This window comes from Phocoena phocoena, chromosome 2 (genome assembly GCF_963924675.1).
Source record: "Phocoena phocoena chromosome 2, mPhoPho1.1, whole genome shotgun sequence".
NCBI lineage: Eukaryota > Metazoa > Chordata > Mammalia > Artiodactyla > Phocoenidae > Phocoena > Phocoena phocoena.
The window spans coordinates 76,166,877-76,181,208 of record NC_089220.1 but is presented as its reverse complement, the minus strand read 5'-3'; the positions used below and the strand labels follow the sequence as shown (position 1 = coordinate 76,181,208).

General features: G+C 47.8%; 3 protein-coding genes across 5 annotated transcripts; 1 reads left to right on the top strand and 2 right to left on the bottom strand.

Annotated features, from left to right (window-relative positions):
• Positions 1-342: 342 nt before the first annotated feature.
• On the bottom strand, positions 343-7,070 carry OSGEP (O-sialoglycoprotein endopeptidase). The gene is made up of 11 exons (XM_065871871.1): positions 6,828-7,070; positions 5,607-5,726; positions 5,250-5,425; positions 2,530-2,625; positions 2,343-2,392; positions 2,118-2,196; positions 1,414-1,479; positions 1,211-1,301; positions 897-972; positions 698-796; positions 343-544 (listed from the first exon to the last, which is right to left on the bottom strand). Exons 1-11 carry the CDS (start codon positions 6,940-6,942, stop codon positions 505-507), a joined length of 1,008 nt encoding a protein of 335 aa, XP_065727943.1. The 5' UTR covers positions 6,943-7,070; the 3' UTR covers positions 343-504.
• A 397-nt stretch (positions 7,071-7,467) lies between these two features.
• APEX1 (apurinic/apyrimidinic endodeoxyribonuclease 1) lies at positions 7,468-10,611 on the top strand. 2 transcript variants are annotated; one of them, XM_065871101.1, is made up of 5 exons: positions 7,468-7,555; positions 7,851-7,976; positions 8,190-8,377; positions 9,472-9,664; positions 9,806-10,611. In XM_065871101.1, exons 2-5 carry the CDS (start codon positions 7,919-7,921, stop codon positions 10,321-10,323), a joined length of 957 nt encoding a protein of 318 aa, XP_065727173.1. In that variant the 5' UTR covers positions 7,468-7,555; positions 7,851-7,918; the 3' UTR covers positions 10,324-10,611. The 2 variants fall into 2 exon arrangements, with proteins under 2 accessions (XP_065727173.1, XP_065727174.1); XM_065871102.1 differs by having other exon boundaries at positions 7,497-7,543.
• An 81-nt stretch (positions 10,612-10,692) lies between these two features.
• On the bottom strand, positions 10,693-14,250 carry PIP4P1 (phosphatidylinositol-4,5-bisphosphate 4-phosphatase 1). 2 transcript variants are annotated; one of them, XM_065871599.1, is made up of 7 exons: positions 13,964-14,250; positions 13,454-13,644; positions 13,016-13,122; positions 12,470-12,575; positions 12,213-12,265; positions 12,025-12,115; positions 10,693-11,537 (listed from the first exon to the last, which is right to left on the bottom strand). In XM_065871599.1, exons 1-7 carry the CDS (start codon positions 14,124-14,126, stop codon positions 11,394-11,396), a joined length of 855 nt encoding a protein of 284 aa, XP_065727671.1. In that variant the 5' UTR covers positions 14,127-14,250; the 3' UTR covers positions 10,693-11,393. The 2 variants fall into 2 exon arrangements, with proteins under 2 accessions (XP_065727671.1, XP_065727672.1); XM_065871600.1 differs by having other exon boundaries at positions 13,985-14,217.
• Between the last annotated feature and the right edge of the window lie 82 nt (positions 14,251-14,332).

The following is a 14,332-nucleotide window of genomic DNA, read 5'->3' as shown; positions in this document are numbered from 1 at the left end:
TTATAAATTAGCATGAAATTACACCTGGCTTCAGGCTATTTTCAGGGAAATTCTGAGTACCTATACTTCAAAGAATTTAAATGAGATGATAAATATAAAGCAATTAGCGTAAGATCTGATGCTAAAATAGTATCAATGATAATAGCATTACTAAGAAAATGTTAGAATATCTAAGAGATTCCCCTCAATTTTAGCTCCAGAGCAGCAGCTCCCAAGGCAACCTGCATAGTCAGCCAGGGTGCCGCTCTGACCCCTTGCCTCCTTACCCATCACCCCCATCAACAAGAATTTATCCAGTGCCAACTGTGTATCCTTCCTGAACACAAGTTGATTATCAACATATAAAAACAAAAATGTTTTTAATGCTGAGTCATCTTGAGGTTCAAATGATAGGAGAGGGGCATCCACAGCCTTGCCAGGATTCTTATGTCAGGATAAAGATTAAGGCCCAGGGTCCCTTGGTCTCCACGTAGGGCGCTGTCTACTCCGACTCTGTTAACCTTGTTAGTCCCTCCAGGTCACTTCTACTTCATCTGTCCGATACCTGTAAAAAAAAAATAGGAAGAACTTGGCGGACAGTTACCCCTTAGCACCTTCCATTCTTCTCTGCCCTCACGATTCTGGATCCTCTTCCCTGCTGATCATTTTTGCCTACCTCCCATTTAATCCTGTTTACCTCCTCCAAGGGGCTGCTCACCTCTGTGTGACCCCAGATTCACTGAGAGGAGTCCTGTGTCCAGCCCGAAACATCTCCCAGCCAGCCTGGGCTATCATGGCTCCGTTGTCAATGCAGAATCTGGGAAGGAAAAGAGGTATGAAATTCATGATCTAAGCATGGAAAATCACAGTAACTGGAGGGGAAAAAAAAGAAATAAAGAAAGGGAAAGGGCCTTTACCTCTCATCTGTGGCAAAAAGCCGGGCTCCACGCTCCTGGCACATCGTCTCCATCATTTCCTGTAACCTCATATTACCTACAAAGAGGTAGGGGTACAGTTGGCCTCCTTTTAGCCATTTCTCCACAGTCTGGCTGTACACCTCATGTGCACTGACTTAGGAAAACGAAGTAGGGATTCCAGGGGCAAGGAGTGGGAAGCACTGGACAAGAAATAAAACGAGTAATTTCCCCAAACCCTTAGAGATTTAGAGTATCAGGAGGATGATATACATGCCCCAAAATAGGAAAGAGAAGCACAGTTCAGTGATACATACACCCCACACCTCCCACGATGAGGGCCTCCTGGGAGCCACAATGTGCCATGGCTCGCTCTGTGATCTCTACCAGCATTGCAAACACAGTTTCCTACAGAAGGCAAACAAGGTGAAAACATCAAAGACAATCCCAGCTTAGTTCTGTCTACTATATAAAAGCTCCTCCAGCTTCAACTTTCTGTCCCAGCTTTTCACTCCATTACCTGCAGGGAGAAACACAGATCCTCAGGAGTACACTCGCCCGTGGCCAGCATCCGCTGGGTTACATCCTATAGTTAAAGGGGAAAACATACAAAACAATGAATTGTGGTTTGGGGATGACATATGAGCAAAAAATTAGTGCACTTGGAGTAACACCATGTTTCACCACAATTCAATTTCCCAGTACATCCCATACGACACCTTGCCCTTCACTGGCACTGAGCTATAAAACCAGCAGAAGTCTTTCAACATTCAATAATTATGGGAAAAAAATTTTTTAAAAAAGAAAATACTGTGATTATCTTAAAAAAAAAGACTCAGTAATTATGAATGTCTACCCTGGCACCCTCCATTCCCTACCCCAGTTAATTTTTCTCTAGAGCACTTGTCCCCATCTGACCCTTTTTATTTTATTATTTCCCCTCTTCTTTTTTTTTTGTTTCTTTTTCTGTCTCCCACCCCCACTGATGAAATGCAAGCTCCAAGTAGGCAGGGATTTTTGTTTTGCTCCATCTTGTATCACAATTGCCTTGAACAGCACCTGGCACACAAAAGATGTTCAATAAATATTTGCTAAATGAATTTATTCAGCATCTAACATGGGCCAGTACTATGCTATATGTAGAAAATACACTGGTGAGCAAAACACATGTGCTTCATTAAAAAGCATGAGAAGTGCCCATCTCCTCACCTCTCCCACACTCACCTCAATGAAAGACAAGATCCCTGAGAATGAGACGTCCATCCCCTTTACAGTGTATGGCAGCTCAACTAGCTTCTTGCCTCTATGTGGGAGTGAGTATATGAGGCACTTAAGCCTGTAGTCAGCTGGCTGCTCACCCTCCATAGCCCTCCCAAACCTCATTAACACATACACAAGGAAATCCCTGGCGCCCCACCAGTCAGCCTCCTTCCACCTTATTCCCCTTACCGCTTTGCCATCTGTTCAATGTTGTAGCCTGGACTTGGGTCATTGGAAATCTAGCAGAATTAAAACAGAGGATGAAGTCAGGTATCCAGGAAGCATAAGAAGCTAATTTACTACTTTTCTCCTCCTTTTCCATTGCTCTCCCCAAATACATTCACATCTTATGTTCTCTGTAGCCTCAATGGCTTACCTTCAGCACTCGAGCAAAACGATCCAGACAATTACCCACAGCAATATCGATGGTTTCCCCAAAGATGCGGTAACGATGTTCTGAATACGCAATCACCTAAGGGTGATGAGGATGTCCATGAAACCTCAAGTCTGTAAAGAGGAGCATTTGGCTTTGGGGAAGAACACAGCAGAGGATCAACATGGTCACTAGAGCTTCCAAAAAGCAATAAGCAATGGGAAAAACTACTTTCCCAAACCCTCAATGGGTACTTTTTAATAGCGCTTATCTGAGAAGTCTATATATACCCCAAGGATTCCCAGAGGAGATTCCTAGTCTACAGAAGGTAGTCTAGGTCAGGGGAGAAGCAAATTATCACTCTGGATGCATTTTTCTTGCTTGGAGGTTCCTAATATTCCTTTAAAAGCAGTCTAGACAGTGTGTACTAGGGAAGGCTTTCCTTCTTGGAAGCAGGAAACCAGAGTTCTTCTAGGTTATCCTACGAGGGTGGTGGTATTTGGAAACCTCCAAGGTAGAGTTAAAAGAAACTCAAAAATCCCAGGGAATTCCCTAGCGGTCCAGTGGTTAGGACTCTGCTCTTTCACTGCTGAAGGTGCTCGTTCAACCCCTGGTTGGGGAACTAAGATCCACAAGTCACGCAGTGCAGCAAACACAACAAAAAAAACCCCAAACTCAAAAACCCCATTCTGGGTCAGACTAATGGCCCATCCAACTCAGCACTGGCAACCAACTTATGTCCATTCTTCATACGTGACCAGCTTCTAGCACAGAGAGTATTTATCACCCACTGACACATATGCTCCATACTGCTGACAGTGAGTACTTCCTAAGGACCATAAGTCCCTTTCCCTTTCTGGTGCTGCTAGGGATTTTCTTTCATTCTGATGTAGCTCTTACTCTACTGTCAAAAGCTGGCAACAAAAGAGGAAAGAAAAAATTCTGCCTTTCTACTTCTGTCAGCTACACTTCCCTACCCAATCATCTTCTGTTTTTCACACCTAAGCAGGCTTCAAAAGGGAGGAGGAAAAGGAGAGAAAATTCCATCGCCGCTCATCTCCATAAACTCTTGTAAGCTTCCACTGATACTTTCCACACCTCAAGTCCGTAACCTTGTATGATATCCTTCAGGCCTCAACCAGTTACTTGTTCACTACCCATTAAAGTTGCCACATTATTTTTACGGGAATGTGTGCTTCATCTTTTTTTTTTTGCGGTACGCGGGGCTCTCACTGTTGTGGCCTTTCCCGTTGCGGAGCACAGGCTTCGGACGCACAGGCTCAGCGGCCATGGCTCACGGGCCCAGCCGCTCTGCGGCATGTGGGATCTTCTTGGACTGGGGCACGAACCCGTGTCCCCTGCATCGGCAGGCGGACTCTCAACCACTGCGCCACCAGGGAAGCCCCTGTGCTTCATCTTTTTTTTTTTTTTTTTTTTTGCGGTACGCGGGCCTCTCACTGCTGTGGCCTCTGCCGTCGCGGAGCACAGGCTCCGGACGCGCAGGCCCAGCCGCTCCACGGCATGTGGGATCCTCCCGGACCGGGGCACGAACCCGCGTCCCCTGCATCGGCAGGCGGACTCCCAACCACTGAGCCACCAGGGAAGCCCTGTGCTTCATCTTTAATAACTATTTCACAAGATGAAGTTTTAGAACATAACCCTTTCATAAGCTGGAGACAATGACCATTCCTGACAATAATCCCATCAGGTGTTATGTGGGAAAGGAAGCCTGGAGTTCTCTAATCCCAACCTAAAAAGATCTTATAAGGTATCCCAAACAACTCTGGCTTCACCTGTAAGTTTAAAATACCTTCTGCCATTCATAAAATGTTTTCTAAATTATTTATATTTTCATACTCTTAGAGTAAAAACTTCTATATATTTATCACCAGTAACTAAAAACATGCAATTGTTGTAAAGATACAAATGGGATAGTGCCCCTTAGTTTTAACTGCTAAGATTCATAGGAAAAATAAGCTTCAAAATAATGAAAATGAAAATCCTTTCATTATTTTGAATACTTCAATCCTTACCATTCTTTCCTTCTCTAAACTGGAAATTCCTTATCTCTACAGCCATATATATAAAGGTCATCTAATGTTCTATCATACTGCCCGAACATACGATATCACAAACTCTGTTGTGGGTTTTCTAGTATATCATATTTTAGTTTCAGATGAGCCCAGCTTTGCTCTTGCAATTCCCACCACTCAGGTGGAACATGAAAGTTGCTGGTACAGTGCCTTAGAAATTAAGAAGGAATGGTGGAGCTTTTCTGCCGTAGTCCTGAGTGGTTTCCGTCAAAATGGACAAGTTCATGAAACCTGGGAAGGTGGTGCTGCTCCTGGTGGGTCATCATGAAGAACACTGATGATGGTATCTCGCTATCCCTGCAAAGTGATGGCTATCACTGGCAAGAAGAAAATCGCCAGGAGGTCAGAGATCAAGTCTTTTGTGAAAGTTTGTAACTATAATCACCTCATGCCCACAAGGTACTCTGTGGATATCCCCTTGGAAAAAACTGTTGTCAGCAAGCATGTCTTCAGAGACCCTGCTCTTAAACACACGGCCCAACAAGAGGCCAAGGTCAAGTCTGAAGAGAGACCAGCAAGAACAAATGGTTCTTCCAGAAGCTGTGGTTTTAGACCTGTTTTCAGTCATTAAAAATAACGAAAAATCTGAGGGGAAACAAAAAGAAGGAACGGTGAAGTACTGTTAAATACCTGTGTATTTCCTCCACTGACATACAGCACAGTTGGGCTGGTGGCTCCAGTGATGAGGCGGCCCATCTCAATGTGGCCTATGCAGTGGTTAACGCCCAGCAATGGCTTATTCCACAACTGAGCCATAGTACGGGCTACAACGGCCACAGAAACCAGTGGGGCACCCATGCCAGGACCTACGGGCACAGAAATGGGAGTGAGAATCCTATAGAGACTGGGAAAAACAGAGCCGGGGGAAGCAGGGGATGTGAAGGTTGGGTGGCGGTAGTGGTGGTAGCAGAGGTGAGCTGCAGGCTGTTTTGACCTAGCCAGGCTCCAGGTATATTCTTCCATTGTCACCCACTCTCCCAGCCATACCTTTGGTGTATGCAATGCAATCAATATCCTTGGAGGTTAATCCAGCCTCTGTTAGTGCCTCCTGCAGCAGGTCCAGGATAACAGCTCGGTGGTGCCTGGCAGTAGCACCTGGAAGGAATCCTAAGAGATGGACACAAGTCAGAGATCACAGAGTTTTTCTATAGAAAGGGAGGTAGAAGTCAAAACAGACGTTTTAGTGGGGTAGGAAGAGTCCTTTCCCTTTTCTCAAGCATCCTGTCTTCTATGTTTTCAGATATAGTCTTTCCAGCCTGTTCAGCTAGGCTAAACAGCTCTCAGAAATGCCCTTCTTCGTACCCAACTCCGACTCAGGACTCAATTCAAGTGATACCTATCTTATACTTTTCGGTGATCTTCTGGGACCCTACAAATCGTATGCATGAATTTAACACATCATTGAATTTAACATACTTTACGTAACATATAACAATTATAGCATTATAATTAGCCGTACTTTTCCCAGTTTAACCATGAGCATCTCAAAGCACTGGCTATTTATCTTCACATTCTTGGTGCCCAAATGCCAAGAGTGAGTGCTAAACATACATATACATTCCTAATGAGTAACCTGTCACAACATCACCTGCTCAGGGAGGCTTTTCAGGTATATGCAAGTCAGTTGCCTTCTCCTACATAAGCAGATGTTTGCGGGGAGGGTAGACAAGTTACAATATAATTTACAAATAACGTTTACTAAAAGTGATAATGTGTCTGGCTCTTTAATTCTCAAGACCCAATGATGCAGGTATTACCATTCTCATTTTAAGAATACAGAAGTCCAAAAACAACTACTGAATATTGCAAAGCCAGCCAGTTCTGTCTACATCTAGGCTGGGAGTCTTTACACTCTTTCTCATTCTAGTGTATTTTGACTGCATCTACTATTTATCACACTGTAATGTGAAGTTCTGTCTATATGTCCAGCTCCATAACAAGCTTATACATCTATTTTTGTAGCCAACAACCAGCTGACGATTAGCACGTAAAAGATGCTGAACGAGCTCAGAAGATCCAGGTTCAAGTGCCTGTGACTCTTCTATCCATCAGCCTTGAGATAACACTGTCACATAATCTCAGAGACTCAGATCAAGAACTATGAGGGGACAATGCGCTCCACACCTTTCTTCACCAATGTTTAGGAAGACTGCAGGTGATGCTGTGCGGAGAAGTGCGCCGCAAACTATAAGTTCCCTACTCCCGTACCTGTGCCTGGAGGCGTGACGTAAGTCCGCCGCGGGTTCGCCAGCACCACGCCATCCCGTACTACTCCCACGCCAATCTTGTTGGCGCTGCCTTCAAAACCCAAAACCGCCGGCATGGCTCCTAGCTACCACTGGGGCCGTGGAGCCCGCACCAGTCCGCGACGCAGACTCTGGGTCGCTGAAGAAAACGAGTCGGTGACCGCTAAGGAGCAGCACGCACCAGAACAGATACCAAAGAATTCCCCCTGGTAGCGCGCCGGCGCCAGCTCCAACCCCTGTCGTCACGGCGACCCATTAAGGCCCCTTCGAGGACCTGTTCTCTTAACTGCCAGGAACACTGAGTCGGCATCTGCTCCTTAAATTCCTATCCGTTCCTCTGCCTCTCTCCCATGGTCCAGCCCAGCCTTCTCCACTGATTTTGTTGTCTCTCAGACAGCTCTGGGATCTCCGGTCAAGGTGGCAGAAGGAGTCGTGATTCTGGCATAGCGATGAACAACCCAAGAATGGAGAATTGGGGCCTTCAGTGCCCCGGAGTCACGGAGAAGGCTGGGAAGGCTGAGCTTTCGGTCACGTGGTACAAACAGACCAATCACCCGCATTCCTCCGCCACTGGAGGCGCATCTCGGATCACGTGACCACGCCAGTTACCCACGTGGGGCACATCGTGCTCCATTCTTTGTGCTGGGTTAAGGAGGAGCCACGCTGCGACCCAAGCAGGTCAGCTACAGGGTTGTTGTTGTTTTGCCCATCGTAGGGACTTCTCTGGACTTCTGATCGGCAAGCCTAAGTCGGGATTCTTAATTAAGTCCGTCGATTGGCTGGAGGGCCGATCTCTTGAGGAGGGTAGGAGGCACTATGAAATGATCTAGTCTTGAGAATGAGGGGCTGAAAGGCCGATGGTGCACTGAGGCGGGAAAAGAATTCAGAGATAATACGGTTTGAAAGGCGGGACTTGGTGCGGGGGCGCCCGAGGGGGGAGTCTTCCCCAGGCCTAGCTGGTTTCACTACTTCTTTGCGTCTGTAGGCAACGCGATAAATATACTGCTTCGGTGGGCGACGTGGAACTGGTGCAGAAGGGTGTTTGTTACAGTGATGCCGAAACGTGGGAAAAAGGGAGCGGTGGCAGAAGACGGGGAAGAGCCCAAGATTGGTAAGAGAATGAAATAGGCCCATCTCCCTAGAGGCTGCGATGGGAATGTCTATAATTCCCTTGATGAACGGAAGGTACGGACGGACTGTATACTCATTTTTGCAGTTTGCTAAGAAGTCGCGGCAACTGCAGGCTCTCGGTGGATCTATAGTTAACTGCGGATCAAAGTTGGTTATCGCCAACTTACATCATTGTGTATTACTTATTTTATAGAGCCAGAGGCCAAGAAGAGCAAGGCGGGAGCAAAAAAAAATGAAAAAGAGGCAACAGGAGAGGGGACAGTCATGTATGAGGACCCCCCAGATCAGAAAACCTCACCCGGTGGCAAATCAGCCACACTGAAGATCTGCTCCTGGAATGTGGATGGGCTTCGAGCCTGGATTAAGAAGAAAGGTTTAGATGTGAGTGGAATTAAGGGGAGGGGGGTACTGATCTTGGGGTTTAATCACCTTTTCCCATTTTAGTTCCTAGCACTGTCGTTTTCTTGTGGCAGAGATACAAAGTTTTCACCAAGTCATACCACTTGTATTTCTTTTCTCTTTATAAATTTATTTATTTTTGGCTGCGTTGGGTCTTAGTTGCTAAGCGGGAGCTTTCTCTAATTGTAGCGAGCAGGGGCTACTCTTGGTTGTGATTAGCGGGGGCTTCTCATTGCGGTGGCTTTTCTTGTTGCGGAGCGGGGGCTCTAGAGCGCAGGCCCGGTAGTTGTGGCGCACGGGCTTAGTTGCTCCGTGGCATGTGGGATTTTTCCGACCGGGGCTCGAACCCGTGTTCCCTGCATTGGCAGCCGGATTCTTAACCACTGTGCCACCAGGGAAGCCCCCCACTTGTATTTCTTAGATGCCATTCCACCAGTTCCACTGCCGTTGTTTTATTTAATGTCCTCATCTTTTTCTAGCATGTCAGAAAAACCTTGTTACTGGACTTGCTCCATTTTATTTCCTGCATATCCAACATTTAAATAACTACTTAAAAAATCTTAGCTGGCTATCCATTGCCTATAGGGAAAAAACCAATCTTCTCAGTGTTGCATGGAACACTCTTTCTTGTCTCCCTGCCACTTATGTAATTTATAACTTCAAATACTGTGTTGCTAGACTTATACTCCTTCTGCAGAGACCGTCTTATTTATTTATTTATGGCTGCATTGGGTCTTCGTTGCTGCGCACGGGCTTTCTCTAGTTGGGGTGAGCAGGGGCTACTCTTTGTTGTGGTGCACAGGGTTTTCATTGCTGTGGCTTCTCTTGTTGCAGAACACGGGCTCTAGGCCCACAGGCTCAGTAGTTGTGGCACACGAGATTAGTAGCTCCGCAGCATGTGGGATCTTCCCGGACCAGGGATGAACCCATGTCCCGGGCATTGGCAGGTGGATTCTTAACCACTGTGCCATCAGGGAAGTCCCTCACCTGTGTATCTCTAGTACTTAGCACATAGATTCTTCAGTAAATGTCTGCTGAATTGATAATACTTTTTCTACCTTTCATTTCGCTCACAGTGGGTAAAGGAGGAAGCCCCAGATATCCTGTGCCTCCAAGAGACCAAATGTTCTGAGAACAAACTACCAGCTGAACTTCAAGCACTCTCTGGACTATCCCATCAGTACTGGTCAGCTCCTTCAGACAAGGAAGGGTACAGTGGTGTGGGCCTACTCTCCCGCCAGTGCCCACTCAAAGTCTCCTATGGCATTGGTGAGACCCTGTTGATTCCTAAAGCGCAGCTCTTCCAAACCAGTTGCTGATATCCCACTCCAGCCCCAATTCTTGATCCCTTTATTCTTTGCTTTCCCTTTCTTAAACTTCTTTTTGCTAATTGTTTCATTGTTTCTGTAGGTGAAGAGGAACATGATCAGGAAGGCAGAGTGATTGTGGCTGAATATGATGCATTTGTGCTGGTGACAGCCTATGTACCTAATGCAGGCCGAGGTCTGGTGCGCCTGGAGTACCGGCAGCGCTGGGATGAAGCCTTTCGCAAATTCCTGAAGGGTTTGGCTTCCCGCAAGCCCCTTGTGCTATGTGGGGACCTCAATGTGGCTCATGAAGAAATTGATCTTCGCAACCCAAAGGGAAACAAAAAGAATGCTGGCTTCACTCCAGAAGAGCGTCGTGGCTTTGGGGAATTGCTGCAGGCTGTGCCACTGACTGACAGTTTCCGGCACCTCTACCCCAACACGGCCTATGCCTATACCTTTTGGACATACATGATGAACGCGCGATCCAAAAACGTTGGTTGGCGCCTTGATTATTTCTTATTGTCTCACTCTCTGTTGCCTGCTTTGTGTGACAGCAAGATCCGTTCCAAGGCTCTGGGCAGTGACCACTGTCCCATCACCCTATATCTAGCACTGTGACACCTCCCCCAAATCACTTTGAGCCTGGGAAATAAGCCCACTAAACTAGCTTTAAACTTCTTACTCCCAAGCTTTAAAAACTGCTCTCTAGAGAAACCTGCACTGTTATTTCCCTTCTAAACTATGAATTCTTTAACCAGGCTTCTAGAAACAGACTTAAGTTCTCCATGACTTATGTGTGTGTGTGTTGTTGGGGGTGGGGGATTCTTTTTTTTTTTTACATTAAACAAAACTACTGATGACTTCCTTTGAACTGTCCATGTGAAAATAAAGAGTCATAGTTTCAGCCTTGCTGTCTTTGTATTCTACCCCTTTGTGGGGCTACAAATTCCCCTCCTTTCATACACACAGATTTAACAACTGGAAGAGTAGAGTCATGACCTTATTTATTTACAAGCACAGGATGACTCCCTAACTTCCCCCATGACAGAGCAACCCTACCCAGCCCAGTTAAATACTGCAACTGGGGGGTAAGGTTGAAAAGGAGGAATTATAGGAAATACAGGACTAGGGGACCATACCCCACATTAAATAGTTATATATACATCAGTTCCTGTGGTTCTGTACAGAGCAGCGGCTGACCCCACCCCCAGAGGACGTGGAATGGGGGAGAGGAGACTGAGGGTGCTGAGACCAGAGCCAGCCCCTGATGAAGTGCAATAGCAGCAGCAAGGTCCTAATGGTGCACAAGAGGGAGGGAGACCCCCAGGGCTACCCACCCCCACCCTGCCCTGGAATGTGTAAGGGACAGGAATGGCTCTCAGGGAGCATATAGGAAGGACAAGGCTAGAACCGTCTTTTAGGACCCAGGTTTAGGGGAAACTTTCCGCCTACTTCACCCTAAACACAGCAACCACTGGAGGAAAGCAGATGGCCAGCAGTGGTTTACTTATTCCTCCAAACCTAGGTGAGGGCCTGGTTCCTTCCTACCTCTCTGCAGGGAAAAGGAAGGCAGCTGCTTGGCTTGGCTCCCCTTACAGAAGCCCAGGGAGCCTTTTACCATCACTCCCTTTATAGTGTCACTGTCCCCACCTGGACGGGCCCAGGCAGTCTGTGGGTCATCGTGGGGCTCAGGAGAAGTTCTGGACAGGGTGGCTGACCTTCATACAGGCCCAATAGAGGGCCCGGCCCAAACACAGCACAGCCAACAGGATGACAAATGCCCAGGCTGCATAGATGCCTCCGTATCGTTGTGCATGCTTCCATGTGCCAAACTGATGAAGAAGAAAAAGGAAAATGAGGTTACTGTTGATCTCTCACCACTTTGTAGGAGCCCTAGTAACAGTAACATGGAACTCAAGCTTCAGTCTCTGTCCCCCTATCCACATGCAGCCGCCTTCAGGGACCTTTTAAAAGGCCCAGCTGTCTAGCTCCCTCCACTAGGCAGGAACATAAACAATCCCAGACATCTGTCAGTTTTTCTTCATGTCGGACAACCAAGCCAGGTTTCCTAATAGCAACTCAATCTAAACCACTGCTCTATTGTTCTATCCTCTGCATAAAGAAGATAGCTGTTTTCTACTCTGATAGTAACAGTGAAGACCGTTTATCAGTCTCCTTCAACTTCAGTTCATCTACACGTTAAAACAAGACAAACAAAAACACTGTTTCTTTCACTTCTTTTTAGGATAGCCATTTCCCCAATCTTAGCCTACAGAGACGAGGCTGCAGAATGAAAGGGGTTGGATCAAGGTTACTCACAGCAAGGCCAGTGGCAGTGACTGCCAAGAGTAAGCCAAGCAAGAAGCAGCAGATACATCTCTTTCGTGGATACCTGCGCCCAATAGATGACCTGTGGGGAGGCAAACAAAAATGGATACTTACAATGGCCCTGTAGCTTTTACTCTATTCACTACCCAGCTCAACGATGCCGCTCTCGAATCACTCACACTTTCCTGCAGTGAGGGCAACGGGCCAAGGTTCGGTCTGTGAACTCTGTCCACTACGGAGAAAGGAAAAGAGAAACCAATAAATAGTAGAAGCAGCGTCATCTTCAATGAGAGCCCTGGGGCAGTGGAGGCTGGGAAATGGGTCCTCATAAAACAGACCTTTTCAGGATTCATTATCATAACTCAGAAATATATTCATGACTACTTCTCCGCTGCCCACCCCCCGTCCCCCAGGGCTTCCCAATACCTCTCCTCACCAGAAAAGTATTCTTGCAATGTCCACAGATGACTCTGACACCCACAGGTTGTGGTTCTGGACTCAAAGGTCCCGGATGCACAGGCCCCAGGTTGATGATTCTTTTGCTGTACAGAAGAAAAAGACTATGCTTTTAAAGTTTTCAATCCTAAGGATCCCTACATTATTCCTCCTTTACATCCCCCACTCCCTGGCTCTCTAAGTCCCTCTACTTCTCTGTACATTTAAGATACTCTGCCCCCCCAAGCCCTACCGCAGAGAATCCTTGAGGAAGAGCATCGCTTAAACTTCAGGCCTCTAATTTCCCTTTTACCTCAGGATAATTCACCCAGTCTCTGAGACTCTCCATCTTCCTAAAGGACACCACTTTTCTCCCAATCTTTTTATTGAGAGATGAGAAAGATGGCTATAACACAACAGTCCTTAGCTTTTTCTCCTTCTAAATAAACACCAGGCTCTCTCACCTTTACATTCTCGATAAACATTCACCCTTTTTCGGCTTTCCGATTTTCCCCACTAATGCCCTTCCCCAAATTATCCCTCTCACCAGTATGGCCGAGGGCAGGCGATCCGCTGGGAAGTCACTTTGCAGATAAGGAGACAGTTGCAGGGGCATCGAACATATTTTTTCCCTGGGGGTGCATTCTTGATTGGCTAGAGAATAATGGGGACATCGGTAAGCAAACCTCTAATCCCAATCAGAGAGATAAAATCTTAGACGGGACAGAGAAATGAAAGGCATGTAACATGAGATTTGCAAATGAAAACTAAGCTTAAGTATCCAAGATAGGTATGAAGGTGAGGGATGGTAAATATTAGCTTTGGTGAGTGGCTTCTGGGGAAATGGCTGTGTGAGACTCCTGGCACTGAAACCTGGGTTTCATCAAGAGCACTTAGCTAACGCCTGAAGGTCCGGGTCTAGAATCAAGGGATCAGAAAGAGGATCTAGGAAACAGGGCCCATTTCACAGATTTGTATAACTCACAGTGGCTTCATTGCAGACGCCACATTTGACTACATGCTGATGCATCTTGCCTTCCACGTTGATGAGAGACTGGCAGACTCTGCAGGTGATCATGGGAGCACTCCCACTGTCCGGGCTGGTCAGGGGTGAATAGGGGGGTGGGTCCTCCCCAGGCAACACGGCTGGGTGTCCCTCGGGGAACGGGGGAAATGCTGGAGAGGAAGGTAAAAAGAAGGGCTGGCATCAGTTGCTGACACCCCCACTGAAGCTACACGGAGTAAGGCAACTCTTGCTGGTCCTCAAGCCTTCTGACAAGCTCAGCGGGATCTTATGATCAGTGCTTCGATCAGATTCCTCAGAACCCCCTTCCGCTCCGAAGCTCCGGTCGCGATTGCGGAGGGAAGGAAGCCGCCCCCGGTCACAGGTGCAACAGCTCCGCACCTGGCGCTTGGGCCCCGCCCCCGCCCTCGGTCCCGCCCCCTGCTCCTCTCAGAGTACCCCCGGGAACACCTCGGACCCGCCCCGTCTTACCCTGGGGCGGGGCATGTTTACCGGCTCCGTACGGTGGTGCGGAGGGGGTCAGGCCTCCCCCGGGCCCAGCCCCACTCCCGCCCGGCCCCACTAATCCGTTGCCGCCGGCGCCACCGTCGATGGGCTCAGAGAGCAGCGGGGATCGCTCTCCATCTGCCGCCATGGCCTCCACCGCCGCCTCCCGCTTTGGCCAAGGATCCGGCTCTTCGCCGCCGCCGTCACCGCAGCCACCGCCGCCGCTACCGGGTCCCCAGGGCGCCTGCGCGCCGCGCGGCCAGCTCGCCCGCAACCAGTGGCCTGCCCCGCCCCGTTTCGCCCACAGCACTTGATAGGCTATCCCCGCCCCCGTCGTGCTATTATTCGCGGAGA

Bases quoted from the DNA above. Each gene is read 5' to 3' on its own strand.
- OSGEP (XM_065871871.1), bottom strand. From the start codon at position 6,942: ATGCCGGCGGTTTTGGGTTTTGAAGGCAGCGCCAACAAGATTGGCGTG. The intron at 5,727-6,827 runs GTACGGGAGTAG...TCCATCTCTTAG, and splicing joins CGTCACGCCTCCAGGCACAG to GATTCCTTCCAGGTGCTACT. The intron at 2,393-2,529 runs GTAAGCCATTGA...TAATTCTGCTAG, and splicing joins GTTTTGCTCGAGTGCTGAAG to ATTTCCAATGACCCAAGTCC.
- APEX1 (XM_065871101.1), top strand. From the start codon at position 7,919: ATGCCGAAACGTGGGAAAAAGGGAGCGGTGGCAGAAGACGGGGAAGAG. The intron at 7,977-8,189 runs GTAAGAGAATGA...CTTATTTTATAG, and splicing joins CGGGGAAGAGCCCAAGATTG to AGCCAGAGGCCAAGAAGAGC. The intron at 8,378-9,471 runs GTGAGTGGAATT...TTTCGCTCACAG, and splicing joins TTAAGAAGAAAGGTTTAGAT to TGGGTAAAGGAGGAAGCCCC.
- PIP4P1 (XM_065871599.1), bottom strand. From the start codon at position 14,126: ATGGCGGCAGATGGAGAGCGATCCCCGCTGCTCTCTGAGCCCATCGAC. The intron at 12,576-13,015 runs GTGAGAGGGATA...TCTTCTGTACAG, and splicing joins GCCTGCCCTCGGCCATACTG to CAAAAGAATCATCAACCTGG. The intron at 12,116-12,212 runs GTGAGTGATTCG...GCCTCCCCACAG, and splicing joins TGCCCTCACTGCAGGAAAGT to GTCATCTATTGGGCGCAGGT.